Raw genomic sequence first — 24,467 nt, 5'->3', positions numbered from 1 at the left:
CCAGTTGTGGCATCATTTCCTTCAACAAGAAATTTGTTTCTTTTTTTAACTCACCATTAAAGGTATTGGCTGGCTTTATTACGCAGAGTTAACAGTAATGGATAGCGTGAAGAAAAAGTGATGTCGTACTACGTACAGTATAAGTAAACAATCGTGGTTTGGAAACAGATAAAGCTTGGATAATAGTGTTTTAGACTTATATTAAGCTCACCATTGTTTGCATCATATCTTTTTCTCATTTTTATTTATAAGCGGAGATACAATGGCAAGGATTGATTTGCTTATAGCAATAATGGCATCCATCGTATGTTCTGGTAAGTTCAATTTGTCTCGATTGACAAAACTTTTTTTTCTTCAAGAGAAACTATTTCTGAAACCAAGAACTTGCCAGCATACATGTCAACGTTAATAAAAAAATTCACCGAACGCTTTGGTGGAGTACTAAACCTACTAGTGGGTATAATTGCTAACATGTAGCTTTGAGTTCAACTCCTGTTCACTGCCTGCGAATCAATATTATGTATTTTTTGGTTTGTCCCAGTTTTAGTTTTTCGGTGGCATTTTATTGTAAAACTGAAAGAAACTATCATTATTGCAGTGTTTTGCTGCGACCTAAATACAACAACTTACAAGTCGGGAAGGATAATGTCGCCGAATTTTGACGGGAGCGAACATAATTCAACCAACCGTTTTTGCACGTTTAAATTCAACGTCAACTTCGCCAACGAGGTCATGGTTATTGCAGTTAGATATTTACGAATGGAAAAGAAGGTGTCGGACGATGTTGCGTTTTGCAACGGAAGCAGCAAGCACTGCAACTGCGTAGATATGCTGACTCTACCAGGAGGTACAAACTTTTAAAAAATTTCGCGATGTTTTTAAATGCATTTACAAATTGCAGGACATGGACAAAAAATGCAGTATCTTTGTGGAACAAGCTACAATACCAAGTGTTACATTTATACAAACAATTTCCCAACTAAAATTTCATTTCATGGGTATTGGAAGGACAACTATAACTGCAGCGAATCTTTCCACATTTTAAAGAATCAATCAGTGAACAATCAATTTTACTTTTTTCTTTCTCAAAACGCCAGTGGAAGGTTTTTGTTTGACTATTGGATAATCAATACGACTGGTAAGCTTCTTTATGATTCACCGTAATGTTTGAACTTCACAAACAACGTGTTTTAAGTTTCCCAGGATTTTGGATAGACTGGCTGACGTATTCAGAAAATGCAGAAACTTCCACCAATTCGCAACCACAACAAATCTCTAAAGCAGGTGACATACAAAATGTTCTTGTATATATTGTTGGACTTCACATAAAATGTGGTTTACTTTTCTGGCGAAGAGCATTTCCATAACCGACGAAATTACACAAACCAAACAGAAACATATGTGCAAAAAAGCCATAATATTGGCGTGCTGCAGACAGGGTCTGTACACGCACTGTTTCGACCTGTAAGGTCCCATACAGCAAACAAAATGAAACTACAAGTGCGATGACGAAATACTATGACGTAACACTATGTCATGTGGTCTCTTGGATGGCTCCTTTACCACTTGGCTGGTGCGACGGGTTGTACGACTTTTACCGTTTAAGCTTTGCGACAATCTCTGAAAAGTTAGCCCAAATAGTCAGAGCGCATCCCGAATTTAAACAATGTTAATGTGCTTTTAGCCACTACGGTCGAAAATCGACTGGTTTTCCCCACGCCGTAAGAAACTTAACCAATGTTATCGGCTGAATAGTGGAGAAGAAAACGTAAAATAACCTTGTGTCAAACGCATTTATTGTAAAGAATACATGTTTCGCTATAACTAAGCATCTTCAGTTCTAAAATAAAACGGAAAACGAAAAATAAAAAGGTAAATAAGAAATGCTAAAACTGGCCGAGAAAATAAGCTGCTGGTGGGCCAATCATCAGCCAATCATGATAGTAGAGGGTTTTTTTATATTGTAATTTTGCAAACGTAAAGTTTTCACCTGTGTCACGCACAACAAGTGGCGTTAGATAAGGTCGATTTCGGAATGACAATATTAAATGTTGCTACTGTAAATCAGTACAACTTTACTATGGTAAAAAGCCTGCGAAGAGACAAGTTGTCTTGTTAAATCAAACATATCGTACATAAAACCGGGAAAAAAAGACGAAAACAATGGGAAATGCATGGGACTGGAAAACTGCGGGAAAATCTTTAGGACAATTTGGCATAAAATGTCTCAGGGCAAACCTCGTAACAACACGTTAGTAGGAAAAAATATCCAAACGTAACCGAAAAGTCACGTTTGCACCTTACGCGTTCTCTGAAAACATTTCCTTGAAAAGTATGTTGGCGACTTTAGTATTTAAACAAAATGCAATGCCAGTTTAACAGGAAGCATTACAAATGTTGTCTAACTTGATCCAAATGCTTACAAATGTTGCACAATAGGTAAAAAAATATATATGAACTAGATTTGTTTGTTTGGAACTTTAACAAGCGTTGCTATTGCAACAAACCAGAATCAGCTTTAAAGATGGATATGAAGTTAGGTTTTGTATTATCAATAGCACTGATTTTTGAAGGTAAATCTTATATTTGTAAGTAGATATTTTTCCGAACACAATTTCAAGTGGCAATGAAAAAAAAAACTAACACGCGAACAAACTTTGCAGAAACCAATGCTGACAGCATTTGTCCTAAAGGTGAACTCAACATCACCGATCAAAAACAAGTTTACAATCTTTACATCAAACCTACGGCACAGAATAAATTAAGTCAATGCAAAATGATAATTGCTACAAGTGAAAAAAGATTTAATGCCATTCAAATTAACATCCTGAAGGGTTCGATTGGATCGGTTACAGACCCAACGTTTCATGCAGGTTTGTAGGATTTATTTAAAATCGTATTTAAAATCCAAGTGCAATTAATGTTAGTATATTCGTTAAAGGTTCATGTCTGGTTATCAAAAAAAACAGTGATGTCAAAGGATTTTGCAACCAAACTTGTGATCCTATAGTCCCCCGAACATGGAGAAAACCAACAGCTTTCGCTTATATAAACAACGATGGCTTTACGATTGAATACTTTCCGTGCGCTGAAGGTAAATATATTGAAATTTTTTTTACATAAAAATTTGTTTTGTTTTTATCAATGACGTGGATGAAGATTTGAGCATCGCCGCGGTAACATCGACCACTATTACCACCGGAGTTAGACTTTTGCAAACCTTGTCCGCAGAGGTTAAACAAACTGTGGACGAAATATCGAAGTCACCCAAAGCAAACGTGACAGCACGTATGTCCACACACCAGCCACTTGTAACACCACTAAATCCAGGTAAGAAGTGACCAAACCCACACCTTAGTTCAACGTTTGTTGCAGTTCAAGGTTACATTTTAAGACTTTGGTGAAAACTCTGTGACGACCACATTTATTTCAGGCGAAAAGCATTTCTTTAACACATGAATCTGGTTAGATTTTAGATGTGTTTTAAGCATATTTTTCATTGTAAATAACCGTTACAAACATCTGCAGTGTGAAGCAGATACATTTCGAAGTGGCGTTAATAATCTAACATGACTTTGCACAAGCTAAGTTGTTCAACTTGAAGATAATTTTTTTTCATGAAGGTGGCTTAAGTAGTCTCCAGGTTGGATTCATAACAGCCGCAGCGATTCTGGTGATAGTCATTTCCCTCGTCGCTGTGCGTTGTGTGAAAATGTAAGTATTGCAGACTATATTCATGTAAAGGTGTCCAATCTTCACCTCATACTCTATATGAGGTTTCCAAACTGCATTAAACAGCCCAATAAAATGTTTTACTGTAAAGGACATTTTTCTGTAGGCGCAGAAAAGCCAAAAAAACTGGAACGGTTTACCAAGCGGGAGACGAACAAGAAAACATCGAATATCAATACGAACTGGTCAAAGATGGCATCACGACCATCGAGCGTGCAATGATTTTAAACGAGGTTACTAACAACGTGACGTATGTCAATGTGCCATATGTCAATGCGCCGTATGTAAATGTGCCGTAAAATGGAATTGGTGAATTCGTAAAGGCTCTGTGAGAATGGTTTCAGAAGCATCGAACATCAGTTTTATTTAAACAGCGTTTTATCTGAACGTGAAGTATTTGAGCTGCAACTTGATTTTAACTGTTACCCAAATTTAACGTGTGTCTTTGGTTTCAGTGTTGCGTTTTTCGCATGCTAACATTAAAATGGGTGACGTAGTTTCTACAGACAGTTTTCTTTTAACATCAAAGTTTGTGTTTTCACACTCACAGAACCGCACACAGCACAAATGTGCTTTTTGCTTCTCGTGTTCCAACAAGTCAAACTGGGGATGCATACATACAGCAAACAATGAGAAAAAGTAGAAGTGCGATGACGCAATACTATGACGTAACACTATGTCATGTGGTCTCTTGGATGGCTCCTTTACCATTTGGCTGGCGCGACGGCTTGTGCGACTTTTACCGTATAAGCTTTGCGACAATCTCTGAAAAGTTAGCCCGAATAGGTCAGAGCGCATCCCGAATTTAAACAATATTAATGTGCTTTTAGCCACTAGGGTCGAAAATCGAATGTTTTTTCCCACGTAGTAAGAAACGTAACCAATGTTGTCAGCTGAATGGTGGAGAAGAAAACGTATGGGCGTGTGAATTTACAACTTTGACTATTTTCTTATATTGGGGGATAACTTTATATTTGCCTGTCTTCAGCAAACACAAATCGGTTGTAAGAACTCTGCTATGGAAAATATCATCTACTAAGAGGGGTGCACATATAACGTGGCAGATGGCGCTACTTTCGGTAAGGTAAAAATCTAAGAAGTACGGCATAGTCGACCAAAAGTCGAGGAATGTGTTTACAGTATGGTGTCAACAACTCAAATAAATTTTGCATTTTCACATGAACAGATTTTTCCAATTACTAACCGTGAATAATCTCAAAGCTAGTTTCTGTAAGTTTTTTTGGCAGCGTCATTTTAATCCGACTTCAAAAGCGTGTGCAAAATCGTAATCACACGTTTGTTAGCGAAAATATCCAAACGAACGCGACAGGCCGGACTCTGTGATTTGAAACGTGGCTTTAAAGGGCATGTCCTGAAAAGTCTGTACTGGCTACAAATTAGCAGCTTTATTATTTAAACAATATGGGTGCCAGTTTTACCAGGAAGCGCATAGCAGGGAAAGTTTGTCGTGACAAAAGCGGTGTCAAAAGTTACTCATTGAGAATCTGGTACAGCATCAACCTGGAAATGAAAAATATTTGGGCGTTGACATTGCAAATCATCTTTATTGGAATTAGTGCTATATATTTAGGTGCAAACGCGGTGTCTTTAACAGGCGTTGACGTTACGTAGCGCAACAAACGTCGGTGATTCATTGCGTCAAATGATAGCAGAGTATATGTGTTGTTGTTTTTCAGCAATCCTCTTCGTATGTTGTTGTTGTTTGTAAGGCAGTATAGCAGTGTATGTACGAAAACAAATCGAACAAGAAGATGAAGCTTGGTTGTATCTTGTTATTGGTGCTTGTCGTTAAAGGTACGCTGCATTGTTGAGAGTAAAAATTGATTTGTTAATGGCGACGAGTGATTAAACGCGAGAACCAATTTTGCAGAAACCAATGCTGACAGTATTTGTCCTAAAGGTGAACTGAACATCACCGATCAAAAACAAGTTTACAATCTTTACATCCAACGTACGGCGCAGAATAAAATTAGTCAATGCAAAATGATAATTGTTACAGGTGAAAAAAGATTTAGTGCCATTCAAATTAACATCCTGAAGGGTTCGATTGGATCGGTTACAGACCCAACGTTTCATGCAGGTTTGTAAGATTTAAATTTTAAAAATCCAAGTGCAACCAATGTTAATATATTCGTTCAAGGTTCATGTCTGGTTATCAAAGAAAGCGTAGATGTCAGAGGGTTTTGCAATCAAACTTGTGATCCTATCGTTCCTCGAACATGGAGAAACCCAACAGCTTTCGCTCATATAAACAACGATGGCTTTTCGATTGAATATTTTCCGTGCGCTGGAGGTAACTGTACAAAGCTTACACCCTTTATTTAAAGCTATTGTTCTTTGATGTTATTCAAGATATAAGCACGACCGCGGCAACAACGACCACAGTTACCACCACCGTTGAGCAATTGCAAACCTCGGCTGCTGAAGTTACACAAACTGCAATGCAGAAATCATCGAAACGTGACACATCAACTTACATGTCTACGCACTTGTCTGTTGGAACACCACTGAAGTCTGGTGAGTGTTGTGACCTCTTCACAACCAAAACTTTAGGGCAGCGTTGATAGCTGTGTCTACATTTTGTCATTATGACAGGGTTTAAGACGCTTTTTAAACGTAGGTGCAGCAGTTGTACGAAATACGGCAAGAAGTTTTTTTTCCGCAATAATGTAAACTTAAGTGACATAAAGTTGACAGAATATGTTTTAATTTAGTTTTAATTTTATTCTAGGTGCCTTGGATAACCTTCAAATGGGATTCATAATAGCAGGAGTGGTACTGGTGATCATCGTTCTCCTTGTTGCTGCCATTTTCCTCTACAGGTAAGCATTGCAACCACTTTTTTCACGAAAATGAGCTACTTTGCCCTTTCATGCGGTTTAAACCCTGTGCTTATCGAGCCTTCTAAACAGTAGCTGTAAGATATGAAAACTTAATGCGATGGAACCATAAACAACTACAAAACAGAGCGCGAGCATTTCATATCTCGGAAAACATTTTCTCTTCTGCGCATTTGCATTAACATTTAGACACGTTGCATCAGCAGTAGACAGGATACCCTAATGCGGAAAAATGTTTATATTTTTATTGAAAAAGTATATACTTGATAAAACACTGTAGCATGAGGAAACGTTCAATTGTTTTTCTACATTCTGCAGGTTCAGGAACCGCAAAAAAACTACAACCGTTGGTTGCGCGGAAACGGAAAGAAAGCCATCCAGGGACCACACATACGAACTAATCCAAGATGAACAGTCCACTAGCGAACGCATGACTGTCATCAACGAACTGTACAACAATCCAGCACATACAAGTGGTGTAACATACACAATGGCCGGAGAAATTGGAGGTGGAGTCGATCAGAGCGAGAAGGAAATGGTCGTGAACATACTGTACAAAACACACCAGCCTTCATTTTAAAGTCGATTGACGTATAATGACAAATGTGTTTGTTTGGGCTTGCATGGTAACAAATTACGTCAAACAAATTTAAAATCTGAGTGCCTTCGGTGTGCTGCACTGTTCAAATTATAACATTTGTCAAAAATCGGAGAGTTTTGTATTTTGAACAAAAACATCTTTCATTTTTGTATCCACCGGCACGGATGGATAAAAAATATATCCTATAAAACATAAAATAATTCGCGCAAAGGAAGCAAAACATATTCCGCAATGACGCAAGGATATGACGTAATACCGTTTCATGTGATTTTGTGGTTGGCAGCAGTTTCATTTGCACTTATTTCGAAATATGGGCGTTTTCAGTCGGCGTCAACATTCAACAAACGTTGATCCACGAACGATATTTTGGTCCGTCATTCACAGTCACGAATTTGATTTTACGCAACGCTCCCCCGTGCTGAGTAACCAGACAAGTGCGTCAAGTTGTATGGTCTATTTTTTTGTTTATCAAAGCATGCCTCAGACACAAACACGTGCACCATACTGACTTAATAAAATAGTCACCCATTTCATGCAACTCCACCACGCCAGTAAACATTTAGGCAGTGCATCATACGCAGCATGTAACTGGAATGCAATACACAATACGCACTAGTATGACGGTAGATGCCATACTATAGAGCTTCCATGATGATTAACTCATGATGCATTGTGCGTGGGCTAGTTGAGGAAGCGCCTAAGTTGATGTCGGAAGTAAAGGCAGCCAGTTCCAACAATAACACTACAATTAACTAAGAAATTAAACAAGAAACGATGGATGTGTACATTCTTGTGGTTTTATTAGGCTGCTTCTTGGGCCAAGGCGTTTCTACAGGTAAGTAATTGAAATTCTTAAACACTATAAACTTGAAGTTATTCATAAAGGCAAATTCAATCACACTTTTTTTTGCCTATTTCAGGATGTCATAAACTGATATTAGCTGGAGAAGTGAGGCTTGAAAACAAAAGGTGCATACACTTCAACGGTGCAGGATATAGCTACATAAAAGTGACCGTAACGAACGGACAGTTGACATTTTATGGAGACAACACCAACATATTACCGGAGTGTTTTAAACTGTACCCAGATGCTGACCATCACGTTCCATACGAAAATGAAGACTGTCTTGTGATCGAACCCCCAGATTGGGAAAACATAAAATTTACCAATGATTTCACTGGCGGAAAAAGTGTAGTTACTGTTTTTGCGCACATGCCAGGTATATTTCGTTACATAGTTCACCGTCCATATTAATTATAAGCTAAGCTTGTGTAATGCAGCTGCCAAGGAGACCACCACACTAGTGACGAAAACACAGACGATCATAACGGAAAAGAAATCAACCAGCACAAAACCAATCACATATGTTGGGAATTCTAAATCGGAATCCACTGCAATTATGCCAACAATTATCACCTCGGTTTTGATCAAAAACCAAACAATCACCGGCTTCAATCGGGAACTTTGGGTTACCGATTTTGCACCCGACAACGGCATATACATTGGCCTGACCGTGCTTGGGGTAGTGCTTCTAATAGCGGCAGCCGTATTTTTATTTCTTATTTACAGGTAAGTTTAGTTGTTGTTTTATGTCAGTATGTTGTTTACATACCGAAAAACTGTGATTGCCAGAAGGAGGACGGTTAGACTTGAGCGGGCAAAGGCGGACATCATAGCAAGACACCAAGTTCGAGATAATGAATATGCCGAGCATGAAAATATCAAACAAGAACCAGCGGATTTTCTTTCCACGGACGTTTACGAAGCGGTTGAGGATGGAAATACGGAGGCACAAACAGTTGTTAACGAAATATACAACAATCCGGGCGTTACAACCGAACCTTTAGCTGGAGAACTTTTGTACAGCTTGGCGACCGACCCCAAGCAAACAAACACATAAATATTGTGGTAATGTGCGTCGAATAAACAAATGAACGATATATTTTGTCATTAAAGTGTTTTATTCAGTTGTTAAAAATGTGGACGCGTGAGGTAACAAGTTTTCAATCCAGTGCCCTGTTCAAACTAATAGATCGCAAATATAGTGGTTACGTATATTTTATTACCGATGACAAGCCGAAATTCATTTTTGTACCAAACGCGTCACAAACTAAAACTCCGTGCGCACACCTAGCATGCAGCCCACCCACATACCAAAATGTCCCCATAGGAAATTACGCCTGTGTTACGAAATCAACCTAACCTACGCAAAAACGTGTGACACGCTGGTTGAGGTGGTTCCGTGCCAATAAATTAGACCACAGAAAAGTATAAATGAGGTAACGACACCCACGATAAAACTATTGTGAAAGGTACATCTCGTATTAAGTTAGTTATCGCCTTACTATCAGGGTCAGACTTAGAGTAAGGTTTAGCGACACTTAATCGGCTGTATATTTCGAAATGTGTCCGCTTACTTTAGTTTTAGACGCAAACACCCTGCGGTGACTCAATCGGAATATAAAATCCAAGGCTATAATATTGCTCTTGAAAGACTTGCCTAGTTAGACGCGTGTTTATCACCATCTAAGCAGTGTTCGAAACTATATTTGCACATGTCGGTCGTAGCTTTTTTTCACAATTTAGTTTTCGACACGGAATATAAAAAAATATCTCAATTCAGATTTCACAAGAAAAAGGAGAATAATGAAATTGTGCAAAGAGGAACTAATAAACTGCATCGCTGTCCTTAACAATAAACTATATGTGGGAGAGAAAAATATGAATAGTGCGTTTACCATTCAGTACCGAGGTTTTTAATGGAATAACATGAAAAATAATTACTCACAAATTTATAAAACAATCTTAAGAAGGCGCAAGTAGAAAGTGCTGGCATTTCTTGGCATTTTCCAAATAGATGAATATAAACTGTTTACACGATGTCGCCCAAGAGCTCTAAACAAATCAACACAAAAATGACGCAATGCGAAAGCGGAAGGAGCGTAACCAAGCGCAATTTCCGGTCACGTGGTTGTAGCTGGGCTATGATTGCGTGTGAATGAACCACGCAGAACCAAGCCGCATGATAGGAGTTGTGTTATTATCAGCGTGGGGTTTAAACCATTGCATCAGGTCGATGCACTGAGTAACAATAATAAACAGCCGTACTCACGTTACCTATGATATAGGATTAAAGTGATGAGAGGTAAACCTAACAACGTCGGAGATACGAAGAAAGGCGACTTTCTTAGATAGATGAATTAAGTTGTTGATAGTAAATAGCATAGGTTTACAGTTGTTTATGTGCAGCACGCACTATAGAGGAAATATAGGAAAAATATAGTGTGTTGATTTGAGGTGATGAGGAAGATATAACAATGTAACCGAATTTGTTGTCAAACATATTATTGGTATTGAGTTAATCGTTAGAATAATACTGTGATATCCATGCAGAATAATAGCTGGTAAACGTTCTGGTATAAGAATGAACAGAATAACCTGAAAGCGAAAATGAACGGCAGCGGAATCATTCTGACGTCACTCATTGCGCTGTGTGTGGGAACGTCACAAGGTAATCCATATCAAATATTAACCCTGCAGGTTTGCCGGTTTAAAAAACACTACTGGTATCCCATATAGTTTCATATCCGAGACAAATAGTGCGGAAACGCGCAGCGTACGTGTCTTGGGTCAGTGGGCATGGCCGGAAGCCACGGGTTGTTTGGATATACTGGACACCCTCACTGACTGGCTCAACACATGCCCGTTTCCGGACTCGTGTATATCCCGGGTAAGATAAGGGTGAGCCAAGGTTCGCAGAATCGCACGGTCGTCCGTCACCGCCTGAACCCAACTTGAAGGCTTGATTGATGACAAAACTCGTCTGTACCCCCTTGTATGACAACACATCAGACTATTACCGATGGGTGATGTTTTGAAACCACGAAATAAATGAAAATGATCTTCAAGAGAGCTTTGGTGTAATTGTTACCCTTTCACTTTATTCATAGATTTGTGAGTCTTAAAGCAACACTATTTCAATCCAAAAATGTTTTTTTTTAAGTTGTGTCAAATCATTAATTAAAATTGCTCCGTACAGCGGCGATCCAGTACACACAATGTCCAGCAACTCACTTCGCGGAATACGAGGGTAACTTGTTGGTCCAAACCCAAATCAATTGCACTTGGCCGATTTCCACGCACGGTACGGACGCCACATTCGTGCTGATGGTAACAGCCGACATTGCTTCGAATCAAAATATTCCACATTGCACTGAGGCTTCGTCCGAATACGCCACATTTCCCGACGGTAAGCATGCGGTTTTTGTCAACACGCTTCGAGCCCTACGGGACAGAAGTGCAGCCAATTTAGTGCACTAGATCCCATACAAGTATAATGGATACCAATAGAGGACAGTGATTGTCGTTGTTTGCTCTGAAACAAATGGATTTTTACCACGTAAGCTTGGTCCTCCCCGCAATGTTATGTAATCCCCAAAAAACACATTTTGTTCCTCTCAAGGGCTCTGGTATTTATATCTATAGAGTAACAATTTACATTGTAAATATGGTTATAAAGAGGAAAGCTATTGCTCTAAACTTGCTGGTTAATATGATGTGCAGACCTTTCAAACACTAAATGTGTTCGTTTAAAGTACCATTAGTTATTTGCAATTATCCATGAACTTGAAGAACCTACAAGCACATGTTTTTTGTCTTTGCAGGCGAAAAGGTTTGTGCATCAAAAATGAACATGTGCAAGATCTATCATTCGCCGAGGGTGGTTCCCCACACCAATTACACGCTGTTTGACGCAAACGAACTCGGCTTGTGTCACGTGCCTTGGCTCCCTGCCAAATCTTGGCCCCCGACCATCAACATCACGATCCTGGTGGAACATTTTAAGGCCAACATCACGTACAAACTGGTGCCGGTTTCGGTTTTGATCAATCCAGAAGCAACAACCAGAGATGATGGTAAGCAAGAAACTAGCGCCACCACAACCATAACAACCAGTAGCCAGTCAGAAACAAGCGTTACATCCTCGACAACAGAGGATGCGCGAGGCAGCATGGTTTCCGCAAGCGCAGAGCTGAGCAGCAGCAGTAGCAGTAGCGGCAGCGCAGCAGCGACCACCAGCGGCAATAGTAAAATGCAAAACAGCAGCCACGCGGCGACGCTAGCGTTAACTGCGTCTCAAAGCGTACTTTCCACAGCGCAAACGGCGAGTACGTCCTTGCTTACAGCAACGCGCAGCGCGGCAGCAGCGGCAACAAGCGATAAACCGACCACGACAACAACAACCACTTCTACCACAGCCGATGGTCCGACACTGTTGACCGGATCGCTCGTTTGGATCATCCTGATAGCTCTATCGTTGACGGCCATTGCCACAGCAAGTGTGATCAACCTTGTGTATCGACGTCGAAGGTATGAAAAGGTTTTATGTTGCGGATGAGCGACTTGAAACGTGATCAAGGGCATGTACACTTTTTGTCCGAATAAAAGAATTTAAAGTAATTTTAGGCGCACCTTCAGTATAGAGTATTTGTTGCATGAACTTTGGCACTATTACCGCAATATATAGGGCCACACATCTTCCTTACACATTGCATGTGGCATCAATAGCATGACTAAAAGTTCCACAAAATTTTGTGTACGTTCGCTATTCAAGTATTTTTTCTAACACATTCCCAATTCCTAAAGCTGCCATACTTTTGCAGAAATCGCAAACGTTCGAACTCGAACACTGACATCAACCCATATGCAGTCCACGTGTCCTTGCGTGACGACAACATCTCGTCCAACTACAGCAACGTCGTCCTGACAACATCCCCGTACGACGTGATAGACCTAGACGGAAACAAGAAGAGAAAAAAGTCACCAAACACTCAGGAAGGACCCTACCTACAACCAATCCCAGCAACGGGGGATAGACAGTATTGTGAGATAGGACTGGAAGATACGAGCCACGAGGCGGCTGCGACGACTTCTTTTGGAAGGAAGAACTTCTTCCTTTATGACGTCGCGTCCGACATTCCAAAGCGTAAAGGGACTTACGATAAAGCGGAAGACGCGGCTCCACCGTTACCCGTTAAAGCGGCACAACCCCAGCAGCCGGTTGGCGCCTACAGCGAAATAGTGGCGATCAAGCAAATGGACCCAAACGCGGTTGCATACAGTCTCATAGTCCCCCCTGATGAAATAGCATGTAGCAGCAGTGAGAACAAAGGAAGCCCTCAATTCGGTCTAATCGAACCCAATAACAACGACCTCGTCGCTGTTACCGAAAACCCGACGGGGCATTCCCCGTATGGAGAAATTATCGGAACTGTCAACGAGGACAGTGGAGCTTTGAACCGGTTTAAGAAGGTTGACGACAAATATAAGGAAGTTCGTAAGAGGAGCGCGGACACGTGACCGGTTCCGCTTGGTTAAACTACAGGATTTTCATATACATTTGAGTGCAATATTATATCCACTGTTGGCATATCTTCGTACTATTGTGTTACCGTCTTGACAAAATCGAACGACATACTCTTTGTATATTGTTTTATCGTATGCTTGAAGCTAGACCTAGACAGTATGTTGATGTATCGCTGTGCTATTGTAAATGAACTCTTAAATTCGATTCAACAATAAATTTTACACTGTGTGTGTGTAAATACACATATATTGCACCGATTCAATCATGATTTGTCATCAGAAAAATACCCCCAGTAACCACAACATGTGGCAAATACCTCAGAATAAGATTGCCACAATCTGTACCAAAAATGGTCAAATCAGTGTCGGTTATGGTGAAGTCAAATCTCCCCTATTACTTAAACGCAGTGTGTCAAACCACATACGTCACCGGTCACCTACGTCATACTTCCGAACGACTGTTACCGAGACAACGAAGGGGCACAATGATAGATGTATGTTTTTACCAGGGTCCTTTTTACTTCTAAAATCACAACTAATAAGTCAAGTTTGAAACGAACTATACGAATAAATAACAAACGCATAAAAATGGAAATTAGTAAAAGTTTCTGTGATGAGGAAAGAGCTCAATTAATTCAAACAAAAATCTCCAAACAGCCTTTTACCAAGAATAATCACAGTAACATTTCGTGTGTTTTGGCTCTCAAATACGACAGCAGCATCTCAAAAATAGGTCTCGTTAGTAGGCTAATACTTCGCAGGCGCGTGCTGTCTGGAGGTTATTTCTGTGTTGATGACGTTACGTCACTGCCTCGGCGCCTAAATGCAAGAGGTTGTTTGATCGGTCAGTGACCCTTGGTCGAATCGTTCGGTATTATCCGGCTGGACATGCAGACTTTTATGTTTTGGAAATGCAGGGCCCAGGAACTAAAATACAACGCAAGAGACAAAGTTGATTAGTTTAAGTAATAAGAAGAGAAAAGTGGGTACACGTAACATAGTACAGAAAGGTTGTGTAGAAATGACAAAGCCGGAATACTTAACTTCGCAGAAATGTATGTTTGCGTCACTACAATGACCCCCATTGGTAGTAAAGAGAACACACTCCTAACGTTCTACTTACCTGTTCGACCCGTTTAAAACAGGATATGTAGCACCGGAAACGCGGTAGCGCAGTTATGACGTCACAGTAGTTGTGTTGATGTTTATCACTTCACCACCCGTTGCCAAGAGAGAAATCAGATTAGTGCAACTCATTGGTTTGTGTTGCAAAGCAAAGATAGTATAACGCCTGTTAAACATTCTATAGCAATAATTGAAAGGTATGAAACAGCGTGTTATTCCATTGCAGAGGTAAATAAATTTGACGTAAGTTGTGCCGTAGGGAATCGTGTAGGAAATGGACGTTATGTTGTCTGTGCTGTTTCTGTCTACAATTTCAGGTGAATTTTGCTAACTCTTTTTCGTCCGAGCATTTCGTGTGTCAGGATGTAGTGGAACTTTAAATGTTCAGGGCCAAAAGGGTGCAATAATTGAATTGAGTTTCTCAGAAAACAAAATATTGCACAATGCGAACAAACACGGTTTTGAGAACCGAGTTTCAACGAACGGAGTTCTGAGTTCGTGCGAAACCGCCACATGTACATGATAGGGTGATTTTCGTACGTTGTGCACATTATGCACATGTTGATCCCGCATGTTATTTGTGCATATGTCGTGTACTACCTGGAATCGGCACCTCTGCGCTATCATCCACTCGTTAAAACTTCACGTATTGATTGGAAATGTTGCAAAAAGTTCTAAAAAAGGCCACATGTGTCAAACGAAGAGCTTTGCAATACGTCATAAATACGTTATTTCCGTCTCCAAATAAGGAAACGGCCGGATATATGGTACTAAACCTTTCATGAGTCTGTTGAATTATTGCCGACAAGCCAGAAATACATCGTAAAATCCTATTGAAATACATCGTAAAATCCATAATTTGGGTTTTTTGGACACATTGCTGACAAAAAACAAAAATTCCAGATTCGTGTTGTCAAACAATAAACAAATCCAGCACTTTCTCCACAAAGCAGAAAAATCTCACTGTAACTTTTTTCAGCAGGGCTGTGTCTCGGCAAGGAGGTGGAGATCATAAAAACGCATAAAACCGTAAACGTGATTCTGACAAGCAGTGCTTCCATATGGGAACCGGATCCTCCGTACAACGATTCGTATGTGCTGGGGCAGTTCGCTCATAACACTGGCAACCCACCGTCCGCGTCCACTGAACTTTACGTTGCCAGGTTTGACAAAAAACAGTTATATGTATATATACATATATATATATTGGTGTGCATTGAAAACGCCATTCTCTGGCCGCCAAGCACTGCTTTTCTATCTATCCAAATTCATCGTTGTAAACTGTATAAATCTCCCACTTGACAACTGTATGCTGTGTTCTTGGTCTTAGGCTTGTTGCTTCGAAAGTGACTTGTAGAACCTGATCCTGGGAATTACTAAGTAAAGCTAATGTTAAGGCATTGGTTTAGTGTAATAAGTCCTATCGAAATGCTTACAAGCAACCCATATTTGTGCAGATCCGTTGACGGCAGTCTGGCTCCACCCCTCGGTTTCCTAAAACCATTGATGGTTCTTGATACCGTCGGAGTTTGGCCCATGGTCTGCCCAACTGGTTTCGTGAGTCTGGGCGCCATTGCGACGAAAGGTGCTAGACATGGAAATAGTGTATGGGGACCTCCACAGCCGGACAAGTCAAAGTACAGATGTGTGCACAGGAGTGCTACAGTGGTCGCAACGCCCACAAACTTCCTCCAGTAAGTTAAAGATAAATATATCAATACACATGCAATGAAACCGCAGATTGATAATACATTGTATGAAGCAACAGGCTCCGGGTTAATTTCAGCTAGTTTCATTGGAAACACCCCAAAATCGATTTTCCAGCATGGTAGAAACCATCAGTTTCTCATTGAATTAATTAGAATAAATTTGCTTGAAATAGTTGTTGTTGCTGGGTATGCTGTGTGCTATAACCGTAATTGGCAATTACATTTCCTTATGATATGAAGTGTTTCACTGTTTAATATAGTTGTTACTTTCGCAGCCGCGGTGATGGCCGTGCAATATTTGGAAGTGCAAACTCTTCGCAAGGTTTTCAAAGCCCATTCTTTGTGATCAAGAATTCGAACAACGACAAAGCATACGCTATCAAAAAAGGTAACTTTAAAAAGTAAAGAACATAAATATCCGTGAAAATTTGCCTTCAAGTTTTTTATTATACTTAAGTTGTGACGATTCAAGTATTATATCTTGTGCCTGTGTGTAGATTCAGTTGTGACGAAAACGGATTTGGAGCGACGAATACAGATAATCCCAACCAACACGTCTGGAATAAGTTCCACTGCACCCACAACCTCAACGCCTGCGCAAGTTGTTGAAATTTCAGGTACCAAAGCCCCACGATTTCCTTTTATCTTCAAACATTGCGTTATAGTAATATATTTTATATGCTTGCAGTATCCAGCATGGGGGTAAAGGTGGCCGTAGGAGTACTAGTCGGATCCACTCTGATCTCTCTCATGGTATTAGCATGCTGCATCTGGTAAGAGTTTACTGTAGGTAAACGCATGTATTATCAGGTATACTCCGTGGAAGTTACCTGGTTGTTTATAGTTCAATAGTTATATGCGAAAATACAACCTTTTGATATGTTAACAAACCCAGCTCTAATGTGCAGGACGACAGTCTGACAATTCACACCCCGCGCCTCCAAATACACCAATGCAAATGTGCTAATTGTACTTCTGCTGCTAAAGGAAAACCACAGCAGTAACGAATTTGGTTTAAGGAATGAGCGCGCGTGTTTGTGCTGAAGCCGTGATGCCTTGATTATAATAAGTCTGAACACTCCGAACTTTTACTAGATTGAATTAAATATAGCAAACAATATTGATCAGTATAAATAAGCGTTGAGTCAATAAATTGAATCTTGTCAGCTACATACAGATGACTATTGTTTCGATCTATAATCTGTACTGAAGAGACCCAACATGTCGAAATAATGGCCATCGGTATGCAGTCTAAAAAATATCGATCAATGTCCAGAAGTATTGCTGCAAATTTTAATGATTTTGTTTGCCAACATAAGGATTGAAACATTACAAATTTGCGCAAACCATAACAGGCACAAGAAGAGGATCATGAAAGTGGCTCCATCATCCACCAACACCACAACCAACACGACCACAATGAACAACGAAAGTGATTACGAGATGGTCCGAAGCGTGGGAAGCGATCTGCACTTGTATGGGAACCCGGAAGCGGAAGTGCGCGAGAATATCTTGTACGAGCAGAGAAAAGACGAGCGCGAAATTCGTGCAAACATTTTGTATCAGGGCGTGGACGGCGGCGACTGCGACTACGCCTTTGCGACTGAAGTAACAGCTTATCGCATTCCGGAGGCGCAGGAAAGTCCGTCATACGCTAATTACCACAATGCGAACATTTATGCAACGCCCACTCCTGTGTGACAACAATGAAAATAACATTTTTAGTGCTAGTAATGTTAAAAGATTGTCAATTTGTTGACACATGTTACTTTTCCTGTACAGTGGATCAAAACCAATAAGTGACTGTGCATATCAATTGAATAAGAAACGGTACACCACTCTCCGTTCGGTAGCAAATTATTTTTTATCGCTAAGCTTGGTGCAACAAAGCGGGCTTATTATCTTTCGTGAAAGACTGACGTAAGACACGATGACTCAACCTTTCGTCCACTTTTTGCGCTGCGTCATTTCGCAAGCAATAAATCAAATCGGGTTTGTACTCGTTGTTTTCTATTTGAAATCGTGACGTCATGAGTCGTGCTCGATTGAAAGTTTTTTTTCGAAAAAACCCTTGCTTTGATGTTAACAAAATGTTGACATACAAAAATGACAGGCAACTATTTAAGAAAACAAACCCATGCGCTCGTACAGTTGCATGTTGGGCTAAACAATGCGAGCACTTGCACTACACGACGTCACAAGGGCTTGTACCGACGTATATCCGTATCGGAAGCAACCATTTAAATACAAGTGTAGGTGCTGCTTCATAACAAATGTCGTATCAGAGATCAAGAAGTCACCTTAGTTGGAAAACATGACAATTAAAAGCTACATTTTGATAGTACTTCTATGCACAGGTGAGTTTAACAAGTAACTATTTAGACAGAGTACAAACGCTATTGATTGCTGAGTATGTTGTTAATAGCACGATTGATATTTTAATTGATACCATTTTTATGGGAATGTATGGATTGACAACAGTTGTTTCTTTGCAAGCTATCGACGTGGCGAAATGCACGCTGCGAGTTATAATGAGGCCAGCTTCAAATGCGACTAAAACTGTGAATGAACACTTTACCGTGTGGCAACCCGTGACGTCATTTCATTACTATATCGTGGGTCAACATTTGGGCGAAAACAATCTGTACCCGAAAATTGCATTGCCTACAGTCGCTGGGTGAGTACATGCTGCAATAGTTTGACACGTACTTTTCAGTCCAAATAACCTATTTTTAGGGATTCATTTAGGGGTTACCTTTTTTAAGTTGCAAAACATTAAAGTATTGGGTTTTATTTTTATATTTTAGTGACGCTTTTTAAAATCCTTACCCAAAGGAATAAATGTGAAGTTTTTTTCTTTGATTTTTTGTTTGTCTCACGAACGTCGCCCTCAATAGCCTACTATACCATAACTATACAATTTCACGTGTTGTGTCTTAGCGTGGAAGGTGAGGACATAGCCGTTCCGGTCCAACTCTATCGTGTATTTTATTCCCACACCTTCCTGCAAGTATGGAGGATGAAATGCCCGCAAGGATTCGGGTCCCTCGGTGACCTTTCGTCGACACAAGGAACACCGAACAAGATGATGTATCGTTGCATCAACACAAAATATCTTCTCAAAGCCAAGCCCGGACCCGCTATAGGTTATCTCACGTATGTAAGGCAACGGCCTAAAACATCTATTAAACTTGCATATCTTTTGGGTTTAAATGTGGACAGTTAGGTATCGTTTAGCGGGAATAGAAAAAAGATCGCATTGACGCTGATCGTCAACCACTCTTTATGAGCAATTGTTCAATTATTGCAGGTCATTCAAAAACAATGAAGGCCGAGTAGGATTCGTGACAGTAGCGACATCTAGCGGTTGGAAAAGCCCGTTTTATTACGTGGAGAATCGCGACCTTTCCTCAGCCAACGTGATTTACACATTGAAAACTGATGTAATAATGGATACAACAAGTTAGTGTTGTTTTTTGGTCTTCGCTGTATAAAGTTGATAATATTTCCATATTGTTTCAGCCGGGACGTCGCTGCGTTCGTTCCTCATTGTGATCGCCGTTCTTTTGCCGATAATTGCCATTGCTTTGTTTGTCAAGACATGGAGAAGGTACGAACTTTTTCCGAGTAATCCTATTTCGTATTGCCAACACAGCTAGGTTGCCACCAGTCAACAATTACTTTGGGAATTTCATGATATTTCACATCTTGCGAAGTAAGAAAAGTTCGCAAAAGCTTCTGTTTAAAAGAAACCGTTACATTTTTTCATAGACAGACCCACAATATACCAGAAAAGGGTAGTTTATCAAGTTTGTTACCACAAAAATGCTTTTGACCGACAGATATGGAAACGTTTTCTCAACTCCGCACACTCGACTCGACAGCGACACGAACGCAACCGATATCGAAGAAGGAGGCGACGCGATCCCCGACCTCCCCCCCAATGGGGAAGCTGACGACAGTCACGTGACCCACGTGTACGAGCGAATAAACTCGCGTCTACAGGAAAATGCAGACCACCGAACAAAATCGGAACCTGCAGAGGCGACCGATGAAACAAGACAGACTGCACTACGCGTTCACAACGATTCGAGTGAAACCAATGCACCTCACCGCAGTGGAGGTTCCACTTCGAGTGAAAACAGTTACGAGCAGCCTATACCACAACCGGTGCCAGAATATTTCGATCTTAACGCACCTTATAAAAAGGATTAAAAGTTTAGTTTGAATGATTGTTTTATCTCACAAATATACACAAGATTGTCATCTTCATTGGTGTGATTTTTCTCGCATATAAGTATATGCAAAACGATTACACTTAGCTTCCGATGCAGACATATTGTGACTGAATACAACATCAGTACTAAACTATTATATGATAATAATACCCTTGGCATTTACACATAAAAAATGCACATAAATCATTGACACAAGTACATCAAAAGATCATAAAATTATACATAAGCATAATGACGATGACAAATACAAAACAGGACTCAAACTTTTCTTTCACTTTTTCTGTACTCCTGGCCTCGCAAAACTGTTTGATGAATCTGCTAATAACTTGAGGCTGATATTCTCTCCTTCTAAACATCATAATATTACAATACATTTATCACCCAATCGCACTTAACCACATGAAACAGGCAACACATGCAATATTACGCTAAATCTTCACACGAACTGTTCCGTGGTTTAACTCTGCGCAAAAACAGTCTAAACTGTCTAAAACCCTACAATCACACACATCGGGCAAATAACACAGAGGCCCGCCATCATTCAAATTCTCATCCACCAATCACAATCCAATACACTCGTTCCAACAACCAATCATGTTAAGTCTTACCTTGATCACCGTCACTGCTCTTCCTACGTCATCGAGGTATACGTCAGTGGTATCTCGGAGGGACTTTTCGAAGGCGAGCAACCAGCTGGTGAATCGTTCAACCGTGTCGGCGTACATCACGTGGGAACCGAGGGCGGCGGCAACGATGCGTGACCGGTCAGCAAATTGTTGAGGTAGATTTTTCAGAAGCACCTCCTAGAAAAAAAATTTAACGCGAAAATGAAGAAAGCGCAATAAGTACTACTTGTTACTATAGAAACGACAGGAGTTAACATGAATGGTCAAAGTACACTCATGAAGGAATGATTCCGAATATATTTTTAAATTCTGACACATTTCGACTGTGTACGTATGGGCTAAATCCAGTAAGGAACTGGATAAACCCGCACTTTATTACTCTCAAGGGTACTATGTACATTATACAACCGCTGGTATTTACCATGGCACTGATCTGTGATAGCAGAAGGTCGCTGTCCACTTCAACAAGTTCTGCAAGTTCGTCGACGAGGCCTTTCAAAGCGGATGCCGACTCCTGCAAAGCAAACGCGTGTTTCACAATTTGCACAGACTCGAAATCAATGCCTAAATCGACCCTACGCTAAAATTTAGGTTTAACTTTGTGCAAGGAAAACGTACGGCAACTTTTTTCTCTAATATTAAAGAATTTAAGACAGTTTTTATAACGCAAACCCATCAGACACGCCGTTAGCCGCAACAACGTTGATATTATAATTTAACCCTCAGTTGATGCATGGGCAAAAATGCAACTGGATCGAGAAAGTTGTTTAGTTAACAATTATTCCACCTGATACACCGGTATATCTTTGCAGAGCTTGTCGGCCGTCTCAATCTCGTTCCTCAGTTTCTGTTGATCGCCGGGCAATCCCCCACTGTCTTCGCTAACAATCTTCTCGCATCTGCAATTATAAATGTTTCGTAAAAAGGCGGTTCCACCTTAAATGCGGTTTTCCGTTACTTGTCGATGAAGTTTCGGATCACGGCGAAATCCTTCTCATATCGCTGCCATTGGTTGAGCGCCTCGTCAAGCAGCTTCCCACGTGACCTTACGTGATGCATGATGTCATTGTATCTGCAATATGGTTCACAACGTTTGTTTAAAGGGCAAGAAATCGTACAAAACTGTTTCATTAATGCGCGCTAACTTGAACCAGCTTGCTCGGACACACAATTTTTTATACATGCACTGAAAACGTACCTCCTTTGTAAGGCCTTATTAACTGTTATAGCAGATTTTGAGTCTTTCAGTAACTTGGCCTCAGACTGCAGTGACGTCAGACCCAAACGCACTTGCTCCAATCCGTGTGAAAATTTCTAAAAACAACAAACATCTAAGAGGGTGCACTACACTTTTCATTATAATCTCGCATTACCATGTGCTCCTCTTTACGCTCAATGACGTCATCTGAGCTTGCGCACGCCTCCAGTGGCGAGTTAAGTTCTTCCTCCGCGACTGTTAAACATTCTTCAACCTGGCGTTTGGTTGCATCAAACTTATCTTGGTGACTCAAATGTTCTCCGAGGCTGCTCACGAGCGCCTCCACGCGGGCATGTGCCTAAAACATCAAAAGATTTCGATTTAAGTCAGCGAAAGTAACACTAAGAAACAGTTGTTTTAAATGAAAAGTGCGGCGATAGTAACTAAAAATTACGTAAGTGGTGATGGAGTTTATGTTTGAGCCAAGTATTGCAGAAATAGTTTTGCAAAAAAATACCACTTAAACAGGTGTATGTAACGCTGATTCATTACGATCATAAATGCTAAAAAACGAAGAAATGTCCAGAGTAAATCTGTCGTTACCAACCTGTTTCCATTTTCCTCTGACATTTGCGAGTTTGGCATCGAGTGTTGTGGGACTTTCCAGTCCTTCTATGGCGGAACATCTTTCCTCGAGTTTGGTCAACTCCCGTTCCTTTCCGTGTACGATACCTGCAGCTTCTTGTGCTTTGCTGAATTGGACTTCGGCCGTCTCTTGTGATTGCTCAATTTCAGATATCTAAAAAGGAATTTAATTCAGTAAAAACTTCGTACAGTGGTTAAACTAATACAAAATCCCCAATTCGCTGGTCATATAACGCTTCCTCATAAAAATGGTATTATCATTATATTAAATTTTAAATGTTACTAGAACAACTTTGTGTCCACGCTTCTGATTTTATAAAACATGTTTCGCTTTTTAATAAAACATCTTCAGTTCTGCAAATAACATAAACAGAAAAGACATAGATGCTAAAATGATAAAACGATAAAAACTGGCCGAACAGTAGAAACCTCTGGTGCTAACATACTGGACGACGCTCTGAGCAGGTGATGCAAGTCACTTAAAATTGAATTGAAGGTTAACTTGTGTCACGTGAAAGAAGTGCTGCTGGTTACGTAGATTTCATGAAGCACAAACATTTTATTGCTATCATTAAATTAAACAGAACGGACACTGGTTAGAATATTTTGTGATATATTTTAACCATAAGTTCGATCTAAAATCTTAATCCTATTACACAATATAAAGTTTTCAGAGTCGATTGTGTTCCCAAATGATTTTGGCGCAAAGTTAATCAGAAAAAATCATTTCATTTATGTTACAAACTTCCGTAACATAAATCTACATTAATTGCTTTTTGAGTGAGTTGCAGGCAGGACCACTGTTTTCGAATTGATACGTCAGCTACAGCGTAGATATCGCAAATTGATGGAATTCAACCGCACACGTAACAAACCAACCTCGCGACTCGATGACAGGCCAACAGGTTGCGCGAAATGTCTCAAAACGAAAAGATGCGAGAAGTTCATGTCAATATTTGACCGACGCAGACTGGATACAACAAGTCTGTGCTCGCAGGCGCATACCACTACCGCCTTGATTATTGTCTGGCCTGACGGTAAGTTTGTCAACACAAGCCTACAGAAAGGTGTTCGGTTTACTACCTAGATTTTGTAAGGTGTCGGCTGCCTTAACAGCTGGATAATATTGCCAGTAAACGTGCAAGGCTGGTAAAATATATAACTACCGCTGAAGTTGACATCTAAATTTTGAATAACTTTTTCTGCATTGACTATTATAGATGTTGAGATATTGCTGAGAAAGCAATTTCTGTATTTTTTAACTTTCTGATGATTGACTCTGAATTTGCTTCGTAAAACTCAATAAATCCAACATCGAAAAATGTGCTGAAATTACAATCCCACTCGCTCGACCTGCAGCAACCA

General features: G+C 40.2%; 5 protein-coding genes across 14 annotated transcripts in view; 4 read left to right on the top strand and 1 right to left on the bottom strand.

Moving 5' to 3' along the window:
• Nucleotides 1-24,467, bottom strand: part of LOC145889249 (nesprin-1-like) — a 197,458-nt gene that overhangs the window by 151,717 nt on the left and 21,274 nt on the right. For all 8 annotated transcript variants that reach the window (XM_082980162.1, XM_082980167.1, XM_082980168.1 and 5 more), the window contains 7 exons: nt 23,065-23,256; nt 22,633-22,815; nt 22,458-22,573; nt 22,218-22,331; nt 22,047-22,158; nt 21,681-21,773; nt 21,242-21,436 (listed from right to left, as the gene is read on the bottom strand). In XM_082980162.1, the coding sequence (XP_082836288.1) occupies nt 21,242-21,436; nt 21,681-21,773; nt 22,047-22,158; nt 22,218-22,331; nt 22,458-22,573; nt 22,633-22,815; nt 23,065-23,256 (1,005 nt within the window). The remainder of the gene's footprint in view (nt 1-21,241; nt 21,437-21,680; nt 21,774-22,046; nt 22,159-22,217; nt 22,332-22,457; nt 22,574-22,632; nt 22,816-23,064; nt 23,257-24,467) is intronic.
• On the top strand, nt 5,428-7,206 carry LOC145889885 (uncharacterized). The gene is made up of 6 exons (XM_082980934.1): nt 5,428-5,547; nt 5,624-5,833; nt 5,894-6,046; nt 6,106-6,270; nt 6,485-6,575; nt 6,912-7,206. The coding sequence occupies exons 1-6, from the start codon at nt 5,478-5,480 to the stop codon at nt 7,171-7,173; spliced, it is 951 nt and encodes a 316-aa protein (XP_082837060.1). The 5' UTR covers nt 5,428-5,477; the 3' UTR covers nt 7,174-7,206.
• Nucleotides 7,902-9,095, top strand: LOC145888874 (uncharacterized). Its single transcript, XM_082979742.1, has 4 exons — nt 7,902-8,029; nt 8,115-8,414; nt 8,476-8,764; nt 8,828-9,095. Exons 1-4 carry the CDS (start codon nt 7,969-7,971, stop codon nt 9,093-9,095), a joined length of 918 nt encoding a protein of 305 aa, XP_082835868.1. The 5' UTR covers nt 7,902-7,968.
• LOC145889512 (uncharacterized) lies at nt 10,587-13,747 on the top strand. Of its 3 annotated transcripts, none has more exons than XM_082980478.1 (5): nt 10,587-10,706; nt 11,235-11,444; nt 11,860-12,111; nt 12,454-12,565; nt 12,859-13,747. In XM_082980478.1, exons 1-5 carry the CDS (start codon nt 10,646-10,648, stop codon nt 13,553-13,555), a joined length of 1,332 nt encoding a protein of 443 aa, XP_082836604.1. In that variant the 5' UTR covers nt 10,587-10,645; the 3' UTR covers nt 13,556-13,747. The 3 variants fall into 3 exon arrangements, with proteins under 3 accessions (XP_082836604.1, XP_082836603.1, XP_082836602.1); XM_082980477.1 differs by having other exon boundaries at nt 12,382-12,565; XM_082980476.1 differs by having other exon boundaries at nt 12,352-12,565.
• LOC145889785 (uncharacterized) lies at nt 14,915-18,329 on the top strand. Its single transcript, XM_082980816.1, has 7 exons — nt 14,915-15,003; nt 15,669-15,849; nt 16,144-16,380; nt 16,671-16,783; nt 16,893-17,012; nt 17,084-17,168; nt 17,751-18,329. The coding sequence occupies exons 1-7, from the start codon at nt 14,961-14,963 to the stop codon at nt 18,094-18,096; spliced, it is 1,125 nt and encodes a 374-aa protein (XP_082836942.1). The 5' UTR covers nt 14,915-14,960; the 3' UTR covers nt 18,097-18,329.

The sequence above is a fragment of the Ascidia mentula genome, chromosome 2, assembly GCF_947561715.1.
Source record: "Ascidia mentula chromosome 2, kaAscMent1.1, whole genome shotgun sequence".
Lineage (NCBI taxonomy): Eukaryota > Metazoa > Chordata > Ascidiacea > Phlebobranchia > Ascidiidae > Ascidia > Ascidia mentula.
The sequence above is the reverse complement of the archived record's forward strand: the minus strand, read 5'-3'. Positions and strand labels throughout refer to the sequence as shown.

What these genes read in the sequence shown, in the direction of transcription:
- LOC145889885 (XM_082980934.1), top strand. Translation starts at nt 5,478, where the DNA reads ATGTACGAAAACAAATCGAACAAGAAGATGAAGCTTGGTTGTATCTTG. An exon ending in AGACCCAACGTTTCATGCAG is followed by an intron (nt 5,834 to 5,893) that starts GTTTGTAAGATT and finishes TATTCGTTCAAG; the next exon opens with GTTCATGTCTGGTTATCAAA. An exon ending in GCTGCCATTTTCCTCTACAG is followed by an intron (nt 6,576 to 6,911) that starts GTAAGCATTGCA and finishes TACATTCTGCAG; the next exon opens with GTTCAGGAACCGCAAAAAAA.
- LOC145888874 (XM_082979742.1), top strand. Translation starts at nt 7,969, where the DNA reads ATGGATGTGTACATTCTTGTGGTTTTATTAGGCTGCTTCTTGGGCCAA. An exon ending in TGTTTTTGCGCACATGCCAG is followed by an intron (nt 8,415 to 8,475) that starts GTATATTTCGTT and finishes TGTGTAATGCAG; the next exon opens with CTGCCAAGGAGACCACCACA. An exon ending in TTTTTATTTCTTATTTACAG is followed by an intron (nt 8,765 to 8,827) that starts GTAAGTTTAGTT and finishes TGTGATTGCCAG; the next exon opens with AAGGAGGACGGTTAGACTTG.
- LOC145889512 (XM_082980476.1), top strand. Translation starts at nt 10,646, where the DNA reads ATGAACGGCAGCGGAATCATTCTGACGTCACTCATTGCGCTGTGTGTG. An exon ending in AGCAACAACCAGAGATGATG is followed by an intron (nt 12,112 to 12,351) that starts GTAAGCAAGAAA and finishes TACTTTCCACAG; the next exon opens with CGCAAACGGCGAGTACGTCC. An exon ending in CTTGTGTATCGACGTCGAAG is followed by an intron (nt 12,566 to 12,858) that starts GTATGAAAAGGT and finishes ATACTTTTGCAG; the next exon opens with AAATCGCAAACGTTCGAACT.
- LOC145889785 (XM_082980816.1), top strand. Translation starts at nt 14,961, where the DNA reads ATGGACGTTATGTTGTCTGTGCTGTTTCTGTCTACAATTTCAG. An exon ending in ACGCCCACAAACTTCCTCCA is followed by an intron (nt 16,381 to 16,670) that starts GTAAGTTAAAGA and finishes TTACTTTCGCAG; the next exon opens with CCGCGGTGATGGCCGTGCAA. An exon ending in GCAAGTTGTTGAAATTTCAG is followed by an intron (nt 17,013 to 17,083) that starts GTACCAAAGCCC and finishes ATATGCTTGCAG; the next exon opens with TATCCAGCATGGGGGTAAAG.